Source organism: Elgaria multicarinata, chromosome 3, assembly GCF_023053635.1.
Source record: "Elgaria multicarinata webbii isolate HBS135686 ecotype San Diego chromosome 3, rElgMul1.1.pri, whole genome shotgun sequence".
Lineage (NCBI taxonomy): Eukaryota > Metazoa > Chordata > Lepidosauria > Squamata > Anguidae > Elgaria > Elgaria multicarinata.
This window is the reverse complement of record NC_086173.1, coordinates 18950138-18976560: the sequence shown is the minus strand read 5'-3', so window position 1 is coordinate 18976560 and position 26423 is coordinate 18950138. Positions and strand designations below refer to the sequence as shown.

General features: G+C 42.6%; 1 protein-coding gene across 1 annotated transcript; it reads right to left on the bottom strand.

Moving 5' to 3' along the window:
* Positions 1-614: 614 nt before the first annotated feature.
* Positions 615-25616, bottom strand: LOC134396569 (lysozyme C, milk isozyme-like). The gene is made up of 4 exons (XM_063123087.1): positions 25478-25616; positions 19289-19447; positions 3427-3505; positions 615-681 (listed from the first exon to the last, which is right to left on the bottom strand). The coding sequence occupies exons 1-4, from the start codon at positions 25614-25616 to the stop codon at positions 615-617; spliced, it is 444 nt and encodes a 147-aa protein (XP_062979157.1).
* Positions 25617-26423: the final 807 nt, after the last annotated feature.

The following is a 26423-nucleotide window of genomic DNA, read 5'->3' as shown; positions in this document are numbered from 1 at the left end:
ATAAATGCAAGCTTTCATATTCCTTTGACCCAGGCCATTTCTACACCTGCCTTTTCCCCCAGGATTTCCCCGGGATCATCCCTGTGCATGCAAATGACACACAGGGGATCCCGGGAGCAGGCAGGGACGATCCCTCCATTTTCCTGGGATAATCCTTAGGTGTAGAAAGGGCCCCAGAGTCTCCAGTGGGATTTATCCAGAGCAAAGTGTGCTCCTTCAGCCAGGAATTCACACACCTCAGCCCTTGTCAGGTTCATGCTGTTCTGCAAATAATACCAAGTTTCTCTTACGGGCACATGAACATGATGTTGATCTGAAGTTTGCTTTTTCCTGTTCAATTGGGAATCCTGCACTCATGTGGTTCTTCTTCATACATGGAGCGTCCCACCACCACCACCACCTGCCGCCATCCCAGTCTGCAGTATAGACAGTGGACCAGTCCAGATCACAGGCGATGTGGAATAACAGAGCACCTTCTTTCAGTCTGTGCAACTGAATGGACCAATTGAAAAAAATGATATAAGGAGGCTTTTTTTAAAAAAAAAGAATTGCAAAAAATATATTTGGTATCGCTGACATGAGAGTGGGCAGATGGACTGTCGCTAGTTATCTTTTTAAACCCTACATCCCTTCACCCATTCCCCCAGGTCTTGGTTTTCACAGTGCTTTTTCCACTCGTCCCTGCAGAAAGAAGATTGGGGAGAGAAAGAGGAAATGAGTCACTAGAATTAATATCCTTCGCAACAACTGTTCGAGCACAAAGGGATTGTATCATTTTCTTACTGTGCAGATCACTTCCACAACAAAGACATTAGCTACAACTCAGCATGGAATTAGGCATGCTCCAACAACCTGACAAGGAAATCTGAAAATACCCCCCAATGAAACCCCTCAATTTTATTTGAATAAAAGTGCACAAACATATACACTCTCCCTCTGGCCCCCACTAAAACCAATGTGATTAAATATGTAAATCTACCTAGACAAATCTACATGCAAATCTACCTTTCTGTCACTGGAATGAATATGTATAGGGCCAGATTACATAGGCTGACCATATGGAAAGGAGGACAGGGCTCCTGTATCTTTAACAGTTGAATAGAAAAGGGAATTTCAGCAGGTGTCATTTGCATGCATGCAGCACCTGGTGAAAATCCCTTGTATTCACAACAGTAAAAGCTGCTGGAGCCCTGCCCTCTTTTGTATCTGGTCACTCTAGAATAGCTGTTGTGATGAAGAGGGAATTTCATCAGGTGCTACATGCATACAAATGACACCTGCTGAAATTCCCTTAAAGATATAGGAGCCCTGTCCTTTTCATAAGGTCACCCTACCCATATCCTAAGGTTACATGTACACATGATGAACCATGGCCTTTGTAATCTGGATCTGAACTGTGCCATTCATCCATAACTTCTTCTAATACCCCCTAGCTCAACTGAGTTTTGCCCTTCCAACCCCTTGATTTCAATCTTTTGGTCTGTGTATGAATAATGGGCTTTTCTACATGAGGCTTTTATCCCACACATTTACCAAGCGTTCTGCTTCCAGATTCTTTGCAGGATTACAATCGGGTCCTTTACACGTACTTTTTTTCTGGAGGGGTTTCTCTCTTGCCTTTCTAGATGTTTCAATATACAACCACTAGATGGCGGAACTGTGCAATTACATGAGACTGTTATTCCGCTGGAGTGACCATATGAAAAGGAGGACAGGGCTCTTGTATCTTTCACAGTTGCATAGAAAAGGGAATTTCAGCAGGTGTCATTTGTATATGGAGAACCTGGTGAAATTCCCTCTTCATCACAACAGTTAAAGTGCAGGAGCTATACTAGAGTGACCAGATTTAAAAGAGGGCAGGGCAACTGCAGCTTTAACTGGTGTGACGAAGAGGAAATTTCTCCAGGTTCTCCATATATACAAATGACACCTGCTGAAATTCCCTTGTCTATACAACTGTTAAAGATACAGTAGCCCTGTCCTCCTTTTCATATGGTCACCCTACATTCCACTATTTCTAAATAATACCAGACTTTCCTCCTTAGGGAGGAAAAAGTGTTCATGGTTGCAAAGCATGTTGCGTAAAGGATCAGCAAACTACCACAAGTGAGAAATCAGGAGTGCACAAAAAAAAAACTTCCTGTAGAAAAGCTTCCCAGGAGCTATAGGATGGCCAGGTGCAAATTAAAGGACGACCTGGATCTTTAATAGTTCTTAAGAGGTGAGACATTTGGTGGGTGCTGCTTCTCTCTTGTCCCTGCATAACAATCAGCTCCTGCCAAATTTCACTTTGCATCCAAATAGGCAGACTTCTTCATTGTTTACCATTTGGAGGCTGTGCTAACATCATACACATGTATCGCTATCCACAGCATTTAGAACAAGAGTGGGGAACCTTTTTTTTTTTAATGGAGGGCCACTATGAGCACCATCTATGCATGTTTGATAGGGTGACCATATGGAAAGGAGGACAGAGCTTCTGTATCTTTAACAGTTGTTTAGAAAAAGGAATTTCAGCAGGTGTCATTTGTATGCAACACTTGGTGAAATTCCCTCTTCATCACAACAAGTAAAACTGCAGGAGCCCTGCCCTTTTTTGTATCTGGTTACTCTAGTGTAACTAGTGCAGATTTAACTGTTGTGACAAAGAGGGAATTTCACCAGGTTCTCCATATATACAAATGACACCTTCTGAAATTCCTTTTTCAATACAACTGTTAAAGGTACAGGAGCCCTGTCCTCCTTTCCATATGGTCACCCTAATGTCAAAAATCCTATTATTCTCATAATTTACCAGCCAGTAGTGCTAGGTGGGGAATGCTGGGAGCTGTAGGACTGTTTCCTGTCTAAACATGCAAATTCAAATCCATTTGGGCCCTGATTATTTACTACTTTCACCTTTTTTCCTATTTAATTCTTGATATGTTACAGACTTTTTTCTCTATCAACATGTAGTTCCTCTAATTAAAAAAAATAGTATGCATAATTTAATGCAGGAATAAGAAACCTGGTACCCTCCAGATGTTTTGGACTGCAACTTCCATAACCTCCAGTCAGCATAGACAAGGGTCATGGATTCTGGGAGTTGTAGTGCAAAACATCTGGAGTTTCCTTCCCCTGATTTGATGCCTAGGAGGATTTCCAGTAAAGCTGGCTGGGAATTTTCAAGTGTGTAGATATATTTATGCATAAGTGCATGCACAAGTCTAGATTTTAGTTCCTAAGAGGACAGTTCTTTTTTCTTACGTTTTGTTCTAAAAAAAAGCTCACTGGATTGGATCCAAAGTTGTGCAAGCAAACTCTGCTGGCACAACAGGGCTTCCACATCCTTGCCTCCCCATTGCAGCCCCCCACCCCCATGCCCAACCCTCCAGAGATCCCAGGAGGTCACTCATCCAGAGGGGCTAACGTAGGATGTTCTCATACCAGGTCCCCATGCCTTGGGGGTCTCTCACAATTCTCTTGACACAGCTAATATCATCTTCAATATTGGAATTCAGCAAATCTAGAAAAGAGAATGAGAAGGTGTGTTAACTGCTTAATCTAGGGGTAGGCAACATGTCACTCTCCAGATGCTTTGGCCTTTAACTCCCATCATTCCTCACCACTGGCTATGCTGGCTAAGGCTGATGGGAGTTGTAGGCCAAGACATCTGCTTAATATCACAACTATTGAAGAGTGGTGTCTCCGATTTCAATGGGGCTGTGAATCCGCTCTGGGTTTCAGTCAGAACTAGTCAGAACTCTAAAGGTGTTATCCAAGGTGCTGAACCCAGTCTGGGTTCTGACTTGTTCTGCCTGAAACCCAGAGTGGATTCAAAGGAAGTGAGGCAGGTGGCTACCAGGAGGAGGGCCTTCTCTGCTGTGGCACCCCAGCTGTGGAATGAGCTCCCTAAGGAGGTTCGCTTGGCATCTACATTATATTCTTTTGGACACCAGGTGAAGACCTTTTTATTCTCCCAGTATTTTAACTGTCTATAAATTAATTTTAACTTTGCTGTTTTAAATTTGTATTTTAAATTTGTATTTTTGCATTGCTGCTGTTTTTATCTTGGTTGTGCTTTTATATTGTATTTTATATTATGGTTTTATACTGTTGTTTTATATTTTTAATTGTCTTAATTTTGTAAACCGCCCAGAGAGCTTCAGCTATTGGGCGGTATAGAAATGCAATAAATAAATAAATTCACCACCCTACTGAAACCGGAGCCACCAGTCTCCACTGATCTCAACATTAGTATTTGAAGACTAAGCACCAGACCAAACCCCATAAGGTTTACCACCTCGGAGCATTGGGCACGTGCCTTTAAATCTCCCAAAGAAGTGGGAGAAAGAAATCAGCCATGGCTCCTCCCTAGGGATGTCAGAGAAATCCGCCACACATTCAAATGAGTTCAGATTTCTATGAATCTATCCTGTGGATCCCGCAGCGGACCACTTTTTTCAGAGTCATGTGGATTTTCTAGACACGCAGACCATTTTTTCACTTTATGGGAAGGGGGATTTGCACAGATTTGCACTTGGAACAAAATTCTCAAAAATGGAACAAAACCAAATCCAATTCTGTCAATGAGCGAACAAATGAATGAAAGACGCGTGACAGTAAGCGAAACACAGATGGGGTGGATGTAACAAAAAACATACATCCCTGCTCCTCCCACCTGATCTCTCCCCCGTTTTTGCCCACATATTTCCTCAGGGCTGGCCCTGCTATGCAGCAGGATTCAGCGACTTGCTTCAGGTGGCACCAGGGAGAAGGGGGGCAGACGAAAGTCTGAGTGGTGCAGCAAGACTTCTTAAAGTCGCATGAGGAGGGCGGTGTGTGAGCTCTGCTTGCTGGGTTCTGCTTCCAGGTAGGAAAATGTCTTGTGCTCCCACTGCGCTAGACAGGTTTGTTACAGGAGGGGAGGGGGGAGGCAAGTCAGCTGGGGAATTATTATTATTATTATTATTATTATTATTATTATTATTATTATTATATTTATTACCCGCCTCTCCCTCTGGATCGAGGCGGGGAACAACACTAAATAAAATATAATACATAATATTAGTTGAAAGAGCATATAAAACCAATACAATATTAAAATAACAATCACAGCATCTTAAAATTCATAGGTTATTAAAATTCATCTGGGTAGGCCTGCTGGAACAGACTAGTCTGTACAGCTGTCTTAAACTCAGAGAATAAACAGGCAAAGGAGAGCCATGGCTGCCTTCTCTCTCATATAGGAGCAACATAGCCAATACTAAGTGATGATGGGAGTTCTAGTCCAAAACACCTCCAGGGCTCCAAGGGGCTGTCTATGTGCCCCACATACCCCATTGATGTGTGTAAAAGGGAATTTCATTCTGTGAGATTAGTCTATGCTCCAGGTGAAAGGTTAAGAACTGCCCCCAGGGGGCGGAGCCGGACGCCATGACTGGTAAGATCTCTCCTTAAGACCTCCCGATCGGGAAGATCTGGAAAGCTAATTATCTCACTTAAAAAGGCATGGGTCGTTAATGAAAATGAAGGTTGATGATTATGAGTGCTAAGAGAGGGTGAAAATCCTGTTTTCGGAAGCAGACTCAGAAAAAGGAGGGAGGAAAGCAGCCCGTTCCTTGGCTGTAAACAGACGGAAGGAGGGGGGAGTTAGAAAATGAAACTAACTTTGCTACAGCTCTCCCGTCTCCTAAGTCTGATAAGCGGTGATTTATACTCCTAATCTGAGAGAAAGGTTTATTTGGCAGTAAATTCACCCTTTAAAAAAGCACCGAAGAAGAAGTGTTTATTTGCGTAGAAAGAGAGATGGTGTGGATTGTAAACGGGACATTGACTCAGAGTTAAAAATAGACCCATGCCGTACGTTAGGAAAAAAAAAAAAAACCCCTGGGAAGGCTACTTGGCAAAGAGTTCATCCTTCTAATCATAATTTGGCCCGTCTTGAGAAAGTGTCTGCAGAAAAAGACTCACAAAGTGGTGGAAGTGATAGCAACGGATTTGTCAAGATGGCTGAGGGATCTGGCACGGTGCCAATTTCAACTGCATTGGAAGAATTGAAGAAACTGATTCTGGATAGCACTGCCACTTTGAGCAAGAAGATGGATGTTAATGAAAAAAACGCAGCAGCACGGATGGGGGTGCTTGCAGATAAGATCGCGCAAAATGACAGAGAGATAAAGAAGCTGGATGTGGAAGTAAAAGCACTTGTGAAAAAACAGGATGTCTTTGAAAAAAGTTGTGAGGTAAAATTTCAAGATCAAGATCTAAAGTTGATCCAACTTCAAGATCAGGATTGTCGTTGTAATGTACGCATTAAACAATTTGCTGAAGAACCAGCAGAAGATTTGAGAAAAATAGTTTTGAAGTGGTTCAATGATATGATGCCAGATTTGGATATAAAAGACTGTGATATCGAAAGGATCCATAGAGTGGGAGGAGCAAATTATAGAGGATCAACCAGAGACATTCTTGTGAGATTTGGCAGTTACTACAAAAAAGAGCAAGTGATGAAGAAATTGAGGTCTATGGTCATGATTAAATATAAAGGCAAAGCAGTGCAAGTATTCAACTATCTTTGTCAGCAAACACTCCAATGGAGGCGCAGCGTTAAGCAAATAACTGAAACGCTAACAAAAAATACAGTGAGATATTCTTGGGGTTACCCTGTTTTTTTAAAGTTTTCCTATGCTGGGGGCCAACACAGAGTAACCTCTTTGGAGCAGGGCAAGGAGCTGCTGAAGAGTTTGGGGTTATTTAAGGATGCAAGTCTTGGAGCTGGAGTTGGGAATGGAGCCAAAGCCGGGGCGTCTGGGACGGGGTAAAATGGGGAATGGTATTATGAGATAATAATATGTTAAGTAGTTAAGTACAGAGATCTTGCCGTTAGGGCGGGGGCCCGCCTCCCCCCTCTCCCCTAAGTTAGATAATGGCCGGAGTAATAGACTCACGGGGATATGGGGAGGGGGAAGGTAGTGGGGGGGAAGAGGGGTTAGGGGGGATTAATAGGGTGGGAGGGAGGGAGATGAAGAGGGGTTCAGGGTTTATTTTTATTTTTGTTGTTGTATATGTTTATGAGTTGCAGAGCACATGGGATCGGAAGGAAAATCAAAAGGGTGATTATGAATAAGAATATTAAAGTATCAACGCTTAATGTTAAAGGTCTGGGGGCAGTCGTGAAAAGGAGGAGAATAGAACAAATGTTAAATAAAGAAAGATCTGATATTATTATGATGCAAGAAACACACCAAAAATTTGATGGCGTAAATGATATTCGGACAAGGTGGTCTGTTTATTATGAAAAGTCATTAGGGACGTCAAAAAAAAATGGAGTAGCAATTTTGATTTCAAAAAAAAGTGGATTCATACTGAAAACTGTAAAAAAGGATGATAATGGTAGATATCTTATGATAAAGGGGCAAATAGAAAGTGAACAATATACATTAGTAAATGTTTATGCCCCTAATGAGAGACATAGAGAGTTTTTTATGGATTTATTTAATGAAATAGAGGAGTTTAAGGAAGGATATCTTATTTTAGCTGGGGATTTTAATATGGTAATGGATAATAGAGTGGATAGATCAAACCCCACAAATGTGGAAAAAAGAAATAATATTACTATATTGAATAAACTAGTAAAAGAAAAAGATTATGTAGATTGTTGGCGTTTACTGAATGGATCGAATTCGGGATTTTCTTACTACTCCTCAGTTCATCAGACATAGTCTAGAATAGATTATATAATGGTTTCAAAAGAGTTTGCAAGTAAGGTATGTAATGGAAATGGGGGTAATAAAGGTAACAGACCATGCATTGTTAAGTTTAGAGTTTACAGTTAAAAAGAATTATAAGGAAGCGTTTAGGTGGAAACTAAACACAAAACTTTTGAAGTATAATAAGGTGGTAGAAAAAATGCAAAGAGAATTGACAGAGTCTTGGGAAATTAATGAGAAGGGAGGAAAGTCAAGGGCAGTAGTTTGGGATACCATGAAGGCAGTATCAAGAGGGATATGTATTAGAGAAATGTGTAATTTAAGGAGGCAACAAGTAGCAGAGCAGGAACAATTGGAGGAAGAGATTAAGAAAATGGAGAAAGATTATTGGCAATATAAAAATAAATATAAATTAATAGAAATACAAGCAAAGAAAAAACAATTAGAAAATTTAAATTTAGAGGAGGTTCAAAAAAAATTAATATATATGAAAAGGGAGTATTTTGAAAACAGTAATAGGAATTCTAGATTGCTTGCCAGGCTCACACAAAAAGAAAAAGCCAGGAATGGGATAGGGATTTTGAAGGATAAACAAGGGAAGTATTGTCATACAATGAAGGATAAAGTAAAGGATATTCAAAAACAAAAGTTGGAAGCTTATATAGAAAAGTATATAAAGAAGAGAATAAAAATAGAGCATAAAGAGTTAATGGAAAAGGTAATAACTCAAGGAGAAGTAGAAGAAGTAATTGAGAACTTGAAGCTGGGTAAATCACCGGGGGTAGATGGTTTAGGTCCAGAATATTATAAGGTTTTTAAAAGAATTTTAGTACCAAAATTATTAAATTTGTATAATTCCATATTGGAAGGGGATAGAACGCCAGAATCATGGGAACATTCATTAATAATTTTAATACCAAAACCAGATAAAGATTTGACTGTCCCTGATTCATATAGACCTATTTCATTAATAAACCAAGATGCTAAGATTTTTTCAACTATTTTAGCAAGGCGGTCGAATAAATTTATAGAGGAATACATAGGGGAGGACCAATGTGGATTTGTGGCAGGTAGACAGATGTCTAATTTAGTGGGAAGAGTATTAAATGTAATACAGGTGATAAATAAGTCTAGGGTTAAAGCGGGAATTCTGGCATTGGATATTTTTAAGGCTTTTGATTGTTTGAGCTGGCAAGCTTTAAAGATGGTTTTAAATAAAATGGGGTTTGGAAATAAATTTAAAGCGATAATAGAACAGTTATACTCTCAAAATACAGCCGTAGTGGTAGTGAATGATGGTGTGACAGATAAGATACGACTAGCCAGAGGGACAAGGCAAGGATGTCCGCTCTCACCAGTCCTATTTGTAATGGTAATGGAATTATTGGCGAATGCAATACGAGAAGATGAGGAGATTGAAGGAATAGGTAGTATGAAAGAAATTAAATTGAATATGTTTGCAGACGACACGTTGTTGACGCTAAAGAATCCAATAGAGAAGATGGGGAGAATTAAACAGCAACTGAGAGAATTTGAGGATATTACGGGGTTAAAAATAAATTGGTCTAAATCAGAATTGATGTTGTTTAATTATACTAAAAAGGAAGAGAAGGATTGGGAAGAAAAGGGAAGAGAAATGAGAGTTAAGAATCAGATTAGATATTTGGGAATAAAAATTACGCAGAAGTTAGAAAGTTTAGAGAAAGAGAATTTAAATGTGTTAAAAAAAGAGATTTTAGCAAAATTGGAAAAATATAAAAGATTAAATTTATCTTGGTTTGGAAGAATAGCATTAATAAAAATGAAGATTTTAGCAAAGATTAATTTTGTGTTCAGGATGCTACCAATAAAAATTTCAGAATTAGAATTAAAAAGTTGGCAAAGGATTATAAATAATTATTGTAATGGTGATAAGAAAGCGAGGGTAAATAAAAGTAAATGGTATTTGAGCCAAAAAAAAGGGAGGATTGGGTCTCCCGAATATTAAATTATATTATGTAGCTAATAGATTAAGATATATAGTGGAGGCAATTACAGGATTAGGGGAATTAGATTGGATGGAAGAAAAAATTACGAGTAATATAGAGACTAATTTGGAAAATGTATTTTTTATGGAAGGGAAAAAAAAATGGGTGGAAAGTATAAATAACCCGCTTTTGAGGTCTCACTGGGAAATTTGGAGTAAATATAAAGGGGAGCTGCTTCCAAGCAGTAATAATGTTGAAGAATTTCCCAGAGGAATTAAAGAGTAGATTAAGTAAAGTTTTAATAGAAAAAAATAAAATGAAATTAAGGGATTGGTTAAGAGGAATGAGTACAAGAGAGGACATGGAAGAGGTTTTGAAGGATAAAAAATTAACTTGGTTAAATTATAGGCAATTAGAACAGTGGACTAAAAAGTGGGTAAGAGATAATGGAGATTGTAGAGAATTAACAAAGTTTGAGGAACTAATAGTTAAGAAAGATAATGAAAGGGAGAAAAGAACAGTGTTAAAAGGGTTGATGAGTGAAATATATAGAATATTGGTGGAGAAAGGGACGGTGGATAATTCGGGTAAAATGGTTTGGGAGACAGATTTGAAGGTACAAATAGGACAACAGGGTTGGGAGGGATTATGGAAACAAAGAGCGTTGAGAAATATGTCAGTAAGAATAAAAGAGAATTATTTTAAAATTGTATGGAGGTGGTACCTAACTCCGGTTAGATTGAATAAGATAAACAATCAGCAATCAGAAAATTGTTGGAGAGGTTGTGGGGTTAAAGGAACGGATTTGCATATGTGGTGGGAATGTAACTATGTTCAGAAATTGTGGAAGATGGTGTTTTTGGAGATTGAAGAAATTGTGGAAATGAAGATAGAACGAACACCAAAAGTTGCATTGCTGTCACTATTTGAAGAAGATTTTAAATGTAACAAGGAAATTAAGGAACTGATAACGAATTTGCTGACTGCAGCAAGATTGATTGTAGCTAGGAACTGGAAGATTCAAGGGGAATATTCTATTGAAGAATGGTATAAAGAAGTATGGGATATAGCTATTAATGATAAATTGACAAGTAATATTAAATGGAGAAGAGGTATAGCTAAATCAAATGATTTTGAAGGAATTTGGAAACAATTCCTAATATTTGTGTTTTGTAAAGGAAGTGGGAAACCACCAGCAGAAGAAAGTATGAGATTCTGGAATCAGGAATGAGATCCCGAGGTGGGGGGTGTACTTGTATGTTAATCTTGATTATGTTATTAAGATAAGATATTATGTATTCAACATTTCAACATTATGTAGTATGTTGTTGTTGTTGTTTTTATGTGAAAATGTAAATGTGTATGTTTAAGTATTGTAGAAAAATAAAAAAATAAAATTTTTAAAAAAAGAACTGCCCCCAGCATTCCTTCATGGCGGATTCTAGGTGCATCTTAGACAAAAGAAAAACTTTCAGCCAATCTGTGTCGAATGTAAGCTGTGATGTATGAATTGTATGCACCTTACCTTGCATTGGCAATGTAACCTAGTTTGTTAACAGAGCACGGACCAGTAAAGTCCATTAAATATAAGAGCACTGACCAATTATGTTACTAACAAGTGATGTAACCAGAGCCTATATATTCCAGAGGATCCCTTTGTTCGGGGAGGTCTTAATTTGCATTTCCCGCTGGAGCTCCAATGTTGCAACATTTACGAATAAACTTTAACTTGCATTCTCCAACCCGGTGTGTTTATTGGCAAAGTATACACTGAGGGAGCGGCCTGTCCAGCCCTCAGGTTTGAGGGCTAACAAATTGGCGATTCCAGCCAGGAGAAGCTACTCAGAAGGCCTAACCTTGGTTTTCCTCCCAACGGCTCCTGTTGTCTTTGAGATGAGGAAAAATGACGAGCGCGCACCAGAACACTTTTCTGGGGTCACATTCCTCCTGTCCAGCGTTCTGGGAGCCGGGGGGAGGAGTTCAAAGGTGTATGCTTGGAGAAGCAAGCTAAAATCTGATGGGAGAGAGAGACAGACAGAGAGAGAGATCTTCTGAAACGGGTAAGTTCCTTTTATTTCTGGATTAAAAAGGGCCCAAGGGAAAAGTGAAGGGGCAGTGGTAAACAGATCTCACTGTAGAACATACGCTTAGGTAGAACGGAAAAGTAGAGGAAAGGCCTCCCTGTTCTCCTTTTGTTGATAAAGGAAGAATCAAAGCGTTTAAACAGGAGATAGCGTAGACGCTAAGGTAGAGTACCTGAATTCAGAGAAGGAGATCTGAAAGCTGAGCAACACTGCCCTCCTGTCGGAAAAAATAATAGGAACTGCCCAATCGAAGGTCCCTCTGTCCACTCTGTTAAAATTGTATTTGAAGAAAAATTGGAATGAAATGGTGTATGTAAGTGTTTTCAAGTCTTTGTTTCGTGATGAATCAGCTCAAATGCCTTGTGGCTTGTGTGGGGGAGAGAGAGTGATGGCTTTGCATAGCGTGTGTGATGGTATTTTGAGGTTTGCCTCAGCTTAGGAGGGGGGAAATGTGGTATTCTAGGTGCCCCCTTTGGCTCTTGTGATGCAGACACACACACACACACACACACACACACACACACCCCTCAATGTGCAGCTCAGGTGCTTGATGTGAACCATGCAGCACCACAGAGGCAGGGAGAAGAGGGGGTCAAATCACTTACTAGATTCCTCTTCAGGTGCCTCTAACCAAGAGGATGGGTTAGAAGAGCAATTAGACAATAGGCAAGGAATCACCGAAAGCAGAGGAAAAGTTACACCCCCCCAGCGCCCAGAGTGCGAAGTGAAGACAAAAGGCACGCAAGTGATGAACGTTAGCCAGTCAATTGAAGTTGCATACAAAGTGTTTTCAAATCGTGAGTAAGCAAAAGAGAGAAAAGAAGATAAACGTGTGCAGAGACAGGAGTCATTGCCAGCAGCAGCAATTGTAGAAAGAGAAAGAGGATGTGAGAATGGCAGAACATGTAGAAGAAAGGAAGGGGGGAAGACATCCCCCCACCCTGTGAGAAGAGAAGTTAGAGAAAGCCCACCCTGTGGCCAGAGAGAAGAAGAAAAGACAAAGAAAAGGATGCTGTGCTAAGCCCTTGAAGCAAGCCTTAACTATGAGCCCCAGGCCAGATGTTCAAGCCTTGCTGAGCGCTTTGGTAGAAGATGAGAGAGTGAAGAAGTAGCCAAGTAGCAGAAAGAGAGAAGAATGGAGTGAATGTAAGAAGAAGAAAAAACCAGAGAGAAAGAAGAGAACGAGAGAGCGCCATCTGCAGGCAGAAAAAGCCATTATGTTGATGCTAAGAAAAAGTTTCAGCAAAAGAAGTTTGGAAAGCCCAGATGCACTTACAGTTAAAGCCAGCAGAAGAGCTGTGCCAAATCACCAGCTTGGAAGAAGCCTTTGAAGAGCCCCAGCAGGAACTCAAAGAGAAGCTGCAAGACAGCGAGTGAGAACACAACAAAGCCCCTGGCCCTTCTAAAACCCAACTGCCTGGGACAAAGACCTACATCGAGAGATTGCTGGGCCACCCCAGTCAAAGTAGAACTGAAAGCTATTGTAAAGCAGTTTCTGTTGTATAGACTGCTTCATGAATGCCAATCTCCACTTAACACCCTGAATCCAGCTACTCGTGGAGCAAGAAGAAAGATTGCAACATGATTGCATCCAGATCATTAAAAGTGTTTATGCCAGCAGGCCTGATCTCAAAGATGCCCCGCTGCCCAATGCAGATGTAGAGTTTTATACTGATGGGAGCAGCTTCATGGAAAATGGAATCCAGAAATCGGGATATGCAGTGGTCACTTTGTGGGACACAATAGAAGCAAAATCTCTGCCTCCCAACACCTCTACACATAAAGCAGAACCTATAGCTCTTACCAGAGCTCTTCAGTTAGCAGATGCCAGCAAAAGCCCTGTGAAGCATGGGACAGAAATCTTGAACTTGCTTGAAGCTGTCACCAAACCAACTCAAGTAGCAGTGGTGCATTGTAAAGCCCACCAGAAGGATGACAGTGAGGTCACCAAAGGGAACCGGAGAGCTGACGCAGCGGCAAGAAAGCAGCCCAAAGAAGAACCAAAGAAGTCCCAGTGTTGGCCCTTGTGCCCCAAGTGAAGTTACCAGAAGAACCACCAGAGTATACAACCAAAGAAAATCAGCTTGCAGAGAAGCTGAGAGCCGTGGAAAAGAAAGATAGATAGTAGATCTAACCAAGAAGAATATCTGTTGGTGCCAAAGCTAATTCTCAGACCTGTGAATCCAAGAATACCATCAGAGCACCCACCTGAGAGCAGATGCCATGGCCCAAGGTCTCCTGAGAGTCATAGTGAGACTCAAGATGCAGAAGATTGCCGATCAGATAGTACAGAAGATGGCCTGTCTGTTGTACTAACAATCCCAAAGTTTCTCCAAAGCCCCCTCCCAGGGCAGGGAGACCTAGACTCTTAGCTGGTGAAATCGTGGCAAGTGGACTTTCTCCGGAGTCCCCAAGAAAAGACACTTGAAATACCTGTTGGTATTTGTAGATACTTTAACCAGATGGACAGAAGCCTTGAAAAGACAGTTAGCAAAAAATCTGTCAAGAGACTTACTTAAAATAGCCAGAAGCTTTACCCCTTGCTTTATTTAGAGTTCACATTGCCCCTAGAGCTAAATTGGGAGTTAGCTCATTTGAATTAAATGTATAGAAAACCCTATCCTCAGAGTCCAGTGGTGGTGCATGGGAGTCAAATGAATGTAAAGAGGGTAGTGTGGGTCAAAAGTTATTTGCACTCTCTCTCGACTGTGTTGTTTTCTCTCCACAGATATCTCCACAAGTGACTTCCCTTGCTGTTGGACACTCCAGTCCATAAGTTCCAGATTAGAGATGAGGTCCTGATCCAAACATGGAGAGACGAGCATCTACAGCCTAAGTGGAGAGGGCCTTACTTAGTGATCCTCACCACACATGCAGCAAAAAGGTCCAGGGAGTAAAAGCATAGATTTATTATACCAGAATAAAAGCAGTTCCAGACACTCAGCCCAGAGGAAAAGAGGGTAAGAGTGCCACTCCGGAAGCTAGCACAAAAACAGGACAACATTGGACAGTTGAACCAATAGAGGGACTAAAGTTCTTGTTCAAAAAGCAATAATGATGTAGAAAGTAACTGTTCTCCTCTGCCTAATGGGAGCGGGAGAATGGTTGTCAAAGTGGTCTGTAACTGGACAAAGTGGACTGATGAAGAAATTTGAATCACACCAAAATGTGTGGGTACACATTGCTCAGCAGATAGTGAATACTTCTCACTTCTGTTTGAAAGGGGGGACCTTGCACAATAGGCAGACTCACTATATGGCTACCAAACAAGCCTCAGCTTCGCCCCCAACCAACCACACCATTCCATCGCCAAAAGCGGGGTGTGGTTTTGGATGAGTCATGTGACAGCAACATAGATTTACTGAGTAAAGCAGAAACAGTATCTCTGGCCGTGTCACTGGTGGGCGTCCCAGGCTTGGCTGTAGCCGACAGCATGCAGTTAAACAAAGTAGCCTATGCCCTGGCAAAAAGTCTGAACTACACATCACAAGCCATTGCAGCTCTAAGTGCAGACATACAAAGGATAAGAGCTGCAACCCTGCAAAATCGAGCAGCCATCGATTATTTGTTGCTAAGACACAACCATGGGTGTGAAGAATTCGAAGGGATGTGTTGTTTTAATTTGTCTGACAATTCACAGTTGGTAGAGTCAAAGGTGCGGAAATTACACGATATTGTGTCACACATTACACAAGATCAAGGACTTGATTTCTCATGGCTCACCTCTTGGCTTCCTAATTTCTCATGGTTAAAGCAACTTTTTGTCTTCCTTATAGCTTTTGTATGTATCTTTCTTATGATCTGTTGTAGAGTACAATGTGTGCCTATCTGTTGTAGTGTCTTTAAAAATATGATGCCAGCCTCATCTAACCGTGTATTGCTTGCAATACCAGCTACCCAGGACCCAATTCAGAAGAACAAAGAAGACGCGAAGAAATTCCTAGAGATGCAAAATATGGTCAAGGGATATAAGTCTGTTTTGTAAAAAAACATATATACCTTGAAGGGGGGATTTGATGTGTGTAAAAGGGAATTTCATTATGTGAGATTAGTCTATGCTCCAGGTGAAAGGTTAAGAACTGCTCCCAGCATTCCTTCATGGCGGATTCTAGGTGCATCTTAGACAAAGGAAAAACTTTCAGCCAATCAGTGTCGAATGTAAGCTGTGATGTATGAATTGTATGCACCTTACCTTGTATTGGCAATGTAACCTAGTTTGTTAACAGAGCACGGACCAGTAAAGTCCATTAAAGATAAGAGCACTGACCAATTATGTTACTAACAAGTGATGTAACCAGAGCCTATATATTCCAGAGGATCCCTTTGTTCGGGGAGGTCTTAATTTGCATTTCCCGCTGGAGCTCCAATGTTGCAACATTTACGAATAAACTTTAACTTGCATTCTCCAACCCGGTGTGTTTATTGGCAAAGTATACACTGAGGGAGCGGCCTGTCCAGCCCTCAGGTTTGAGGGCTAACACTATGGTTAGCTGCACAGTGGCGTGGCATCGTTTATATGACCGGCAGACCACCAACTCGCAGCCACCACAGCCTTTTCAGACGAAACTGCGCTCTGGAAAAGTAGCTGACTGAGTGTGGTTTCTTCCCTTTGCTGCGAGGTCACCACCTTCTTTCCACCGTCTGTCAGTGGTGGCCTCGCTTCAGCTTCAAGCTGGGGGCATTCTCAGGGGCAGATCGAGGCCTGGGATAGACTGAAGTAAATGGGAAGGTGAGGCAGAGGGCAAGTGGGCAGGCTTGACGATGACGCTGCGGCTTTTTCAGCCAGGAAAGCCTGCAATGAGGACTAATGTTCCCACCCCACAGCTGCGATGTCGCGGGGTTTTCAAGGGAATGAGCAGCAAAGGCATGGCCCAGGTAGCCTACTCCTATACTGTACCAATATTGGCCTTTTGGCAACAGCCAAGATTTCAGTAGCCACCAAGTGGCGCTGTTGTAACATAGTTTCTTTCTCTTAATGGCAAAACTGCTCTTGGCGGTGGGATGCGGGAGGGATAACTGAACGACAAATCCAGCCGCTGGATTAACCTTTAAGCAATATCAGCACATGCTTCAGGCACAAAGGGAAGGGGGTACCACAGAGTACCGATACCATAGCTGTAGACATTTAATTTTAAGGAATTCCAGATTAGAAATCGTTTTCAATAAATTTTTGCGTTTGGATTTTTTCCCCCTGTAATAAGAAAAAAATCCAAATGCAAAAATTTATTGAAAATTATTTCTAATCTGTGTTAAGGATGAAGAGTATAAGAGTTTTATTTAATAATGCATAAAACAGTGATGAAAATTTGTATTTTTTTTTCTGTTGCCCTAGTTATAAGTAAGTAATTGGCATGTATTGCTTGCTGCTATTTAATGTTAAATAAATATAATAAAAAAGTTTATACTTAATATAGTTGTGCATTCTGGCATGGGGGAACGGCCTTGAAGAAAACTGAGCTTTTAATATCTTATTTCACCTTCAGCACTTATTGAGTCTTAATATCTTGCTGGCTAAGCAATGGAAGGGCCAAGGGGACACCTTTATTGGGCGGTGCTTAGGGCATCAACTGGCCTTAATCCAGCCCTGGACAAATCTTAGCATGTGTATTTAAAATTCTAAGGAAAACATGCAAAATACAGCTTGCCCAATAACAATGACACAAACCAGGACGTCAGGGGGTGCTGGAGGAGAGGGACGGCGAACACAGAAACTCCATTCTTGCTCTGACGTTATATCCAGTTGTCAGTGGAAGGAAGGCTGTAGTCTTATTCATCCATTTTATTATTTATTAATTATTTAATAAATATTTATTAATTATTGGTGTGCTGAACACAACTCTTATTGTCAAGATTCAAATACTTGAAAGGTGTTTGTTACACAGAGGAGGGCCAGGATCTCTTCTCGATCATCCCAGAGTGCAGGACATGGAATAAGGGGCTCAAGTTACAGGAAGTCAGATTCCAACTGGACATCAGGAAAATCTTCCTGACTGTTAGAGCAGTACAACAATGGAACTGATGACCTAGGGAGGTTGTGGGCTCTCCCATCCTAGAGACCTTCAAGAAGCAGCTGGACAGCCATCTGTCAGGTGGATAAATTAAGGTGGATTCCTGCACTGAGCAGGGGGTTGGACTCGATGGCCTTATAGGCCCCTTCCAACTCTACTATTCTATGATTCTATGAAATACGACGCTCCAAACAGAAATAAGGCATTATCTTATCTATACTTTTGAGCTAGATTAAGAGTTAAGGGTTTTTAAGAGCCAGTTTTGCTTATACCTGCTTCTATCTGTTCACCACTCTGCTGCTAAGATCATCTTCTTGGCTCGCCGCTCTGACCATGTAACTCCACTTCTCAAATCTCTTCATTGGCTTCCAATTCACTTCAGAATCCAATATAAACTTCTCCTGTTGACCTACAAAACTTTTCACTGTCTAGCTCCTTCCTATCTCTTCTCTCTCATCTCACACTATTGCCCCGCTCGTGCTCTTCGCTCCTCTGATGCCATGTTTCGGGCCTGCCCAAGGGTCTCTACTTCCCTTGCTTGGCTTCGTCCATTTTCTTCTGCTGCCCCATAATGCCTGGAACGCTCTTCCAGAACATTTGAGAACTACAAGTTCAACCACAGCTTTTAAAGCTCAGCTAAAAACTTTTCTTTTTCCTAAAGCTTTAAAAACTTGATTTTGTTCTGACTTTATACTGTTAGTTTTACCCAACCCAGTGCCTGTTTACCCTACCCTGTGCCTGTCTGCTTTCTCTTCCCCTCCTTATTGTTTTATTATGGTTTTATTAGAATGTAAGCCTATGCGGCAGAGTCTTGCTATTTACTGTTTTACTCTGTACAGCACCATGTACATTGATGGTGCTATATAAATAAATAAATAAATCATCATCATCATCATCATCATCATCATCATCATCTCTGGAATATATGGAGAGGCAAGTGGATGTTTTGGCTGCCAGTGATTTGTTGCATTGCACAGGATCTGTGATGGGGAGTTACACATTGCCCATTAATTAAACAATATGTCACTAATAATAAAATAATATATTTCTTAACCTTGGAAGTATAACGTTATTCAATTAAGGTAGGTTTCATGTTTAGTTTTGTTCTATTTTAATTTTTCAAATAATTAAAGTTGCCAATTTTAATCGTCATCATCACTATCGGGGAAAAGCAGGTGAGGATCTTTTTATTTCCCCAATATTTCAGTGTTTTAGCATCCTCATCTTTTAGCTCTCCAGTTTTAAATCTGTATTTTAAATCTCTGCATTGCCACTAGGATTTATTGTGGTTGTACTTTTATATTGGGGTTTTAAGCTCCCATATTTTATATGTTATGCCGTACCTTGTGATTTTAATCTTTGTGGACTGCCCAGGGAGCTTCAACTATTGGGCAGTATAGAAATGAAAAGAAATGAAATAAATAACTAGTTGCACCCACTTTAACAGAGCAATCCATCTTCTGGATCACGTCCCCGTGGTTTTTCCTGTCCCTTGTGGCACATCGCCCTCTAGTGGTGGACTGGAGGGAAAGACTGACCTGAACACAACATGGCACAAAAGTTCTCCGACATGGTGTCTTCGTCTTTACACCACCAGCCATTGTTGATATGGAAGATGCCATAGTCTTTGGTGCCGTCCTTATGCCGATCTACAGCCTCCGTGTCGAAACCGGTCTCATAAAAGGCCATGCAGATCCCTGAGGAAAGGGGAATAGAAGAAACAGAGATGTCCTTCAGTGCCCCCGGCGTTCTGTCTAGAGCAGTGGTCTTCAACCAGTGGGTCGCAAGATCCATCCAGGTGGGTTGCGGCAAAGCTGTTGCCACCATGATGGGCAATTGTGAAATGGTGAAAGTGGGTCCCATGTTGCAGGTTAGGGGCCTGAAGCAGTTGAAGACCACTTTAGAGTAGCTGCCGGTTCATTGCTCCAGAAGGAAGCTCGGGTTACTATGAATAGTTTTTCCTGATGTCCAGGAAGCCAGATTCCGGCTGGACATCAGGAAAAACTTCCTGACTGTTAGAGCAGTGTGACGGTGGAATCAGTTACCTAGGGAGGTTGTGGGCTCTCCCACACTAGAGGCATTCAAGAGGGAGCTGGACAACCATTTGTCAGGGATGCTTTAGGGTGGATTCCTGCATTGAGCAGGGGGTTGGACTCGATGGCCTTGTAGCCCCTTCCAACTCTGCTATTCTATGATTCTATGATTCTATGAATAAATTGTGCATTTCGAGAGACCTTGAACGGTGTCATAGCCTTTCCAATTGAGAGCCCTTCTTACGACATTCTCACTTTAGCCCTCAAATTCAGCTTTCCCCAACAGCCAAATGCCTTCCTTCTCTAGATGGGCTGGACTGCAATTCCCATCATCCCCAGCCAGTAGTCCAACACATCTGGAGGGTGCCAAGTTGGGGAAAAGCCACCACAGAACAAGCAACCCCCCAGAACCATGGGGCAGACCTCCAAAGTCCCATAGAGCAGATAGAAATACTGTATTTCTTCGATTCTAAGACACACTTCCCCCTCCCATATAAACATCTCTAAAAATGGGGTGCGTCTTAGAATCGCAGACGTGTTTATTATTTCTTAGAATCAAAGCTTTTTTTCTGTTGGTGGTACTGAAATTAGTGTGCGTCTTACAATCGATGGCATCTTAGAATCAAAGAAATACGGTAGAAACCTCTCAAATGCCATATAATTTTGCACAGTAGAAAACAAGTGAGTCCAAGGGTGTAGAGCATCAGGTCCAAGGGCCAAATTTGGCCCCTCAGGATTCCCCAGAGGGCTGTGCCCCTTCCCCTGGCCCAATCCCCTTTCTGCTGACCAATTGGGGTTTTCCTGGTTTCTGAACATTTCCACCCCAACCACCCCATTCTAAAAGGTTGAAATTCCTCTCCAACTGCCACGTTTACTGGTAGTTAGAGCTTTAAGCTGCACTCTGCACAGAGTTCGGCCACAGCATGAAGAACTTCATCAGGAGGGCTTTAAACTGAATCTTACGGGGGTGGGAGACGTAAATTTTGAGGCAACAATGGATGAAGGCCAATGCACCACAGTACAGAGAACAGCTCCAACAGTGTCCCAAAATAGTGTCTGCAACAATGTAGGAACAAAGCCAGACTATGAAACACATGGTCTTCGATGTCTATATACTAATGCCCAGAGCATGGGAAACAAACAGAATGAACTTGAACTCTTATTACATGAAGGCAAATACGACTTGATAGGTATAACTGAAACTTGGTGGGATGACTCCCATGACTGGAATATAGCAACTGAAGGATATAACTTGTTCAAAAAGAACAGAAGAAATAGAAAGGGAGGTGGAGTTGCACTATATGTTAAAAATACCTATCCCTGCACAGAAATACAGGCGGATGAGATTGGGAGCCCCGTCGAGAGCGTCTGGATTAAAATAAATGGGGCTAGGAATAAAAAGAATATGATAATCGGAGTCTACTACCGACCACCCAATCAAGGAGAAGACGAGGACGAAACTTTTGAGAAACAAATTACCAGTGTTTCAAGGAAGTGTGATGTAGTAGTGATGGGGGACTTCAATTACCCTGATATCTGTTGGGAGACCATTACTGCCAAAAGCGGCCCTTCCAAGAAATTCCTGACATGTATGGGTGATAACTTTCTCTTACAGAAAGTGGTGGAAGGAACTAGAGGATCGGCAATCCTTGACTTGTTATTGACCAATAGGGATGACTTAGTGGATAAAGTGGCAGTTACGGGAACTCTGGGGGAAAGTGACCACGTCATACTTGAATTCTTGATTATGAAGGAGACAAAAGTCGAGCGTAGCCATACACGTACTCTGGATTTTAGGAAAGCTGATTTTAATAAACTCAGAACTATAATAAGTAAGGTCCCGTGGCAAGGGAGCCTAAAGAGAAAAGGAGTGCAGGATGGGTGGGAGTATCTAAAAAATGAAATTTTAAAGGCACAGTTACAAACAATTCCAACAAGGAGAAAAGATAGAAGACAACAGAGGAAACCAATGTGGCTCCACAAAAAGCTTAGAGATGAACTGAAAACAAAAAGGGATACATATAGGAAGTGGAAGGAAGGCCAGGCTACAAAAGAAGAGTACAGACAAGTGGCGCAGAAGTGCCGAAATGCCGTCAGGAAGGCTAAAGCTGTGAATGAGCTGAGATTAGCGAGGGATGCTAAAAGCAATAAAAAGGCTTTCTTCAGATACGTGAGTAGTAAAAGACAGAGGAAAGAAATGGTGGTTCAACTGCTTAATGAGGATGGCAAATTGATAACAGATGACAAAGAAAAGGCTGAAGTGCTCAATTCCTACTTTGCCTCGGTCTTCTCCCAAAAGCGGGTCTATGACCCCCCTGGAAAAAGTGAAGCAGAAGTTGAGGGGGCAGGATTGCAGTTTGAGATTGATAAACAAATGGTCAAAGAACACCTAATTTCCTTGAATGAGTTCAAATCTCCAGGGCCCGATGAACTGCATCCAAGAGTAATGAAGGAGCTAGCGGAAGAACTCTCAGAACCTTTGTCTATTATCTTTGCAAAATCATGGAAGACGGGTGAGGTGCCGGATGACTGGAGGAGGGCTAACGTTGTCCCTATCTTCAAAAAGGGCAAAAAGGAGGAACCTGGGAACTACAGACCAGTCAGTCTGACATCCATCCCTGGGAAAATTCTGGAGCAGATTATAAAGAAGTCAATCTGTAAACACCTTGAAATCAATGCAGTGATTACTAGAAGCCAACATGGATTTGTCAGGAACAAATCCTGTCAGACTAATTTGATCTCATTTTTTGATAGGATAACCTCCCTTGTGGACTGTGGGAATGCTGTGGACGTCATATATCTTGACTTCAGCAAAGCTTTTGACAAAGTACCACATGACATTCTGATTAACAAACTAGCTAAAAGTGGGCTAGATGGAACAACTATTAGGTGGATCCACAGTTGGCTACAGAATCGGACTCAAAGAGTACTTATCAATGGAACCTTCTCAAACTGGGGAGAGGCAACGAGTGGGGTGCCGCAGGGCTCAGTCCTGGGCCCAGTGCTCTTCAACATTTTTATTAATGATTTGGACGAGGAGGTGCAGGGAACGCTGATCAAATTTGCAGATGACACAAAATTGGGTGGGATAGCTAATACCCTGGAAGACAGAAACAAACTTCAAAGTGATCTTGATAGGCTGGAGTGCTGGGCTGAAAACAACAGAATGAAATTTAATAGGGATAAATGCCAAGTTCTACATTTAGGGAATAGAAACCAAATGCACAGTTACAAGATGGGGGACACATGGCTCAGCAATACTACAAACGAGAAAGATCTTGGAATTGTTGTAGATCACAAGCTGAATATGAGCCAACAGTGCAATATGGCTGCAAGAAAGGCAAATGTTATTTTGGGCTGCATTAATAGAAGTATAGCTTCCAAATCACGTGAGGTACTGGTTCCTCTCTATTCGGCCCTGGTTAGGCCTCATCTAGAGTATTGCGTCCAGTTCTGGGCTCCACAATTCAAGAAGGATGCAGACAAGCTGGAGCGTGTTCAGAAGAGGGCAACCAGGATGATCAGAGGTCTAGAAACAAAGCCCTATGAAGAGAGACTGAAAGAACTGGGCATGTTTAGCCTGGAGAAGAGAAGATTGAGGGGAGACATGATAGCACTCTTCAAATACTTAAAAGGTTGTCACACAGAGGAGGGCCAGGATCTCTTCTCGATCCTCCCAGAGTGCAGGACACGGAATAACGGGCTCAAGTTAAAGGAAGCCAGATTCCGGCTGGACATCAGGAAAAACTTCCTGACTGTTAGAGCAGTGCGACAATGGAATCAGTTACCTAGGGAGGTTGTGGGCTCTCCCACACTAGAGGCATTCAAGAGGCAGCTGGACAACCATCTGTCAGGGATGCTTTAGGGGGGATTCCTGCATTGAGCAGGGGGTTGGACTCGATGGCCTTGTAGGCCCCTTCCAACTCTGCTATTCTATGATTCTATGATTCTATGCTGGTACTTGTTGTATTTTGGCCACGCTCCATTTAGCTTTCAGCGCCGCCCTCCACTGGAATGCAGCACCCTAGGGCTTCTCCAAAACTGAATTTGGCCATCAGGCTGAAAGAGGTTGAACACCACCACCCCCTTCCATGGAACGTAAGACATACCCCGTGTCCAGGAATCTCATGGATGCTACATCCATTCTCTAGAACAGGGGTCCCCAACCTTTTGGGACTCGTGGGCACCACCACAAAATGGCTACCGTGGAGGATGCAAGTAGTGACAGAATGGTTGCTGGCTAGTCAAAAGAGGCGGAGGGAGATAAATAGTGAGGCTAGAGGCTGAGAGGGAGGGGGGAATGGAAAGGGTTGCTTCCCGGGTGGCCCAATCTTCTGCTGCCCAGAAAGACCTTTGCGCTCTCTCTCTTGACTTTGATCCTCTAGCCTTGCTCTGTCTCTGCCCTCCATCCCTGTCCTAGCCATTTCTCTCCCCGCTGTCCCTAGCCCTGCACTTTCTCTCCCACTCACCCCCTTCATCTTGTGTTTCCCTCCACCCCCAGCCTCTAGCCCCGCTATTTCTCTCCCACCACACCTCTTTACTTTGCTGTTTCTCCCCCACCTTTGCCCTATTTCTTTCAATGTTTTTATTAAACTTTTTGGGGGGAAGGGGGCAAGGAGTGGAGAGCCTCATGGGTGCCGCTAGAGGTCTCTGCGGCCGCCTTGTTGGGGTTCCCTGCTCTAGAACCCCATGAGCAAGGTTTGAAGCAGTGACAAGAAACAAACAGCAGCCTTCAGTTCGGGGCAGCCCAGTCCTATGGATGGCCAGGCAGGCTGGGCGTGACAGGGGAAGTTCTTGGCAGACACTAACCCATTCAGTGCCAGCTCCGGGTTTTCGGGGGCCCTTGGGCCAGGCACCCTCAATGGGCCCCCTCCCTCAATGAGTCTAACTTCTCACCATTGTTGTCACTAGCTCCTATTGCTCCTCCCCCTCCTCATAACTGACAGGAAGAGAGCCAATGAGCAAGAAGGCAGTGGCATCTGGGTAGGCCAGAACAAGAGGCAGGTGAACAAGCAGGTTGCAATGGGGAAGGGGAGGAGCAACTCTAGGGGGCTTTTGTCAAGTGTGGTGTAGTGGCTAAAGTGCTGGACTGGGAGTCAGGAGATCTGGGTTCTAGTCCCCACTCGGCCATGGAACCCCCCTGGGTGACTCTGGGCCAGTCACAGACTCTCAGCCCAACCTACCTTTGTTGTGAGGATAACATGGAGAGGAGGAGGATTATGTACGCCACCCTGGGTTCCTTGGAGGAAAAAAGGCGGGATATAAATATAATAAATAAATAAATGGGCCCCTGCTGGATTATGGGCCCCTCAGCCAATGCCTGATCAGGCCTACCCTCTTGATGCCAGTCCTGAACCCACGATCTGCCTGCCTCATGTCTGGGCATTTGAAACCTGCCTCCAGAAACAGCCACCTCCCCTCGCTTCGTGGTAGCGCTGGCTCAGAACCAGGAAGGGAAGCAGAGGCATTCATTCCTGAGGAAGCTTGGGATAATTCAGTGTGCTGAGGGAACATCTCTAAGAGGGCAGCTGGATCAAGTTCTCAGGCGAATAAACTAGCACTTTCTTGTGGGTGTCGAGAGAAAGACATAACGCTTAGGGAAGAGCCAGGCTGAGCCCGGGTTTTCCATGCAGAGGCTGCTGTCCAAGTTCCCCTCTCAACGTTTGGATTCAAACCCCCATGTTCTCCACTCACAGTTAGCCAGGCTGAAGCCCTCGAATCTGTCCATCCCATTATTCTTCAGCACATGGGCCAACTCGCAGCGACCGTAGATCTTGGCTTGGATGGCGGCCACAAGGCAAGTGAGGAGGAAGGTCTGCGGTAAGAGAGGCATAGTCTCGGCCACGTGACGAGTGATGCGAGAAGAAGATGACACCTAAATCAAAGCAAGTTTGGTGGCTGTTGTAGCTGCCTTCTTTAGGAAAGAGGCAGAGAGACAGGTCGGCTGGTTCAACCAAAGGCCAAGAGGGACAACAACGTTTTAAGTGCAATGGAAGTGGTTGAAAGCACCTTCTCTGCCCTCCCAAAGGAGTCCTGTTAAGCTCTGGACACCTTTTCAGCATAGTTCAGTGTGAACCAGCTATAGAGTCGTTATTGGCTAGAACCAGTGACATCACCAATACACTGCTCTCTCCACACCCAACCTCATTCCAGTGCAAATGTTCTCTTTGGTCTAGGAGGATTTTGGCCTAAATCCTGCAACTTTACTGGGGCTTCTGCTTCCAGACTCCTTGTGGGATTAAATCAGGTCCTTTCCATGACATTTTTCCTTCATTTTTTTCCCCTTGGCAAGGTCTATGTTTCATTATAAAGCCAACAGTATTATTTGTGTTAATCCACCGTGACATCAGTACACTATAGAGTTAAAAAGGTTCATTGCTGGAGAAGGAAAAATGCCAGCCTTTTGGTAGGGTGACCATATGAAAAGAACAGGGTTCCTGTATCTTTAACAGTTGTATTGAAAAGGGAATTTCAGCAGGTGTCATTTGTATGCATGTCACACCTGGTGAAATTCCCTCCTCAGTAGAACAGTTAAAGCTGCAGGTGCCCTGTCACTCTAGTATAGCTCCTGCACTTTAACTGTTGTGATGAAGAGGGCATTTCACCAGTTTCCCCATATCTACAAATGACACCTGCTGAA